Source organism: Pygoscelis adeliae, unplaced genomic scaffold, assembly GCF_000699105.1.
Source record: "Pygoscelis adeliae isolate BGI_AS28 unplaced genomic scaffold, ASM69910v1 Scaffold869, whole genome shotgun sequence".
Taxonomy (NCBI): domain Eukaryota; kingdom Metazoa; phylum Chordata; class Aves; order Sphenisciformes; family Spheniscidae; genus Pygoscelis; species Pygoscelis adeliae.
The window spans coordinates 1-1,301 of NW_008825452.1; the positions used below are offsets into that span (position 1 = coordinate 1).

At 66.4% G+C, this 1,301-nt stretch overlaps 1 protein-coding gene across 1 annotated transcript in view; it reads right to left on the bottom strand.

The window, feature by feature from the left end:
* Positions 1-546: 546 nt before the first annotated feature.
* The window catches only part of ACBD4 (acyl-CoA binding domain containing 4), a gene marked incomplete at both ends in the record, with an annotated part of 3,005 nt that continues 2,250 nt past the window's right edge, over positions 547-1,301 (bottom strand). The window contains 1 exon segment of the mRNA XM_009331186.1: positions 547-660. Within this exon segment, the coding sequence (XP_009329461.1) occupies positions 547-660 (114 nt within the window).

A 1,301-nucleotide genomic window follows, 5' to 3' on the forward strand; every position in this document is an offset into this window, starting at 1 on the left:
CCCTCCGGGCCGGGAGAGCCGCGTGTGCCCTTGGGGGAGGCACGAGGAGGTGGGTGGGTGAGTACACAAGGGGGGGCTGTACAAGAAAAGCCAGGACCAAGGCATTAGCCATGGCACAGACAGGGAGGGCCGGGGCTTGGCACCGCGGCTCCCGGTGCCACGGAAGGGGCGGGCTTGGCTTGAGCCGAGGGAGAACATCCCCTTGCGGAACAATGACCTTCCAGGGTGACATTTTCCCATTCCACAGGGAAACACCCTCGCCTTCTCACTGCGGTTTAGCAGAATCAGGCCCCTTTGCACAGGTAAGAGCAACGCAGAGTCAAACCAACACGCCCAGGGTTACCCCAGCGTTGAGAACGGCGCCAAGAGCTGGACCCACGAAAAGCTCCAGCTTGCCATGACTCAGGCAACGCCTGAAACACCGGCAGGGTTGGACCAGAGGTGCTGGAAGCCAACAGCTCTGTGGGTGGACGGAGGCCCAGCCCTGTCGCCGGTGCCTCCTCCACGGGGTCTCTGCCGGGTGCTGGCCACACCAGGGAGACCAACCTGGCACGTGCTGCCCGTTCTGCTGCTCCCCAGGCAGGGCGTCTTCAGTGTGCTCCGGAGCCGGGCTGCTCGCTGGGTCGTCCTGGCTGGGGTCGGCCGTCCGCTCCTGACTGCCTGCGCAGAGGGGAAGGGGCAGAGGAGAATTAAAGCGTTGCAGGTGCAGGCTGTCTGCGGGCTGGGCTCAGCACTGCTTCCCTGCCAGCACGGCTGGGGGACATGCGGACGCGGGGCCACCCTCCTGCCAGGCAGGCCGGGAGTCTCCGGACACGCGCAGCAGCTGGCAGAGACGGAGAGAGGCCGGCTCCATTTGCCAACGGCCCAGGAATCAACGCGAACTCAACGGGTCAGCAGGGTCTACCCCGTGCAGACCGCCTCGCTCACCCGGGCCCTGTCCCCCGAGGCCCTGCAGCAGCAGGCAGAGGGATCAGCACTGGCCAACAGCTGGGTAAACACCGATGGGTGACAGCCACCGTCCTTGTCCCCTGGCAGGGCACACAGCGCGTCCACGGTAACGAACGCAGCCTAACACAAGAAGCGTTGGCTGGGGAGAGCCTTGTCTAGGCAGCGCACACCGCCATCGCCTGCGAGGGCTTTCAGCAGGCAGCAGCACCCCAGGGAGGGCCCGGGGCAGCTGCCTTGCCCGGGGATCCAGCTCTCCCCACCACCCCGCGGAGCCCACGGGGTTAAGGCCAGGCACGCAGCATTTCCAGCGGCCCCCAGGACTTTGCTCCCTGCTCCTGGCCAGGCAGGGATGG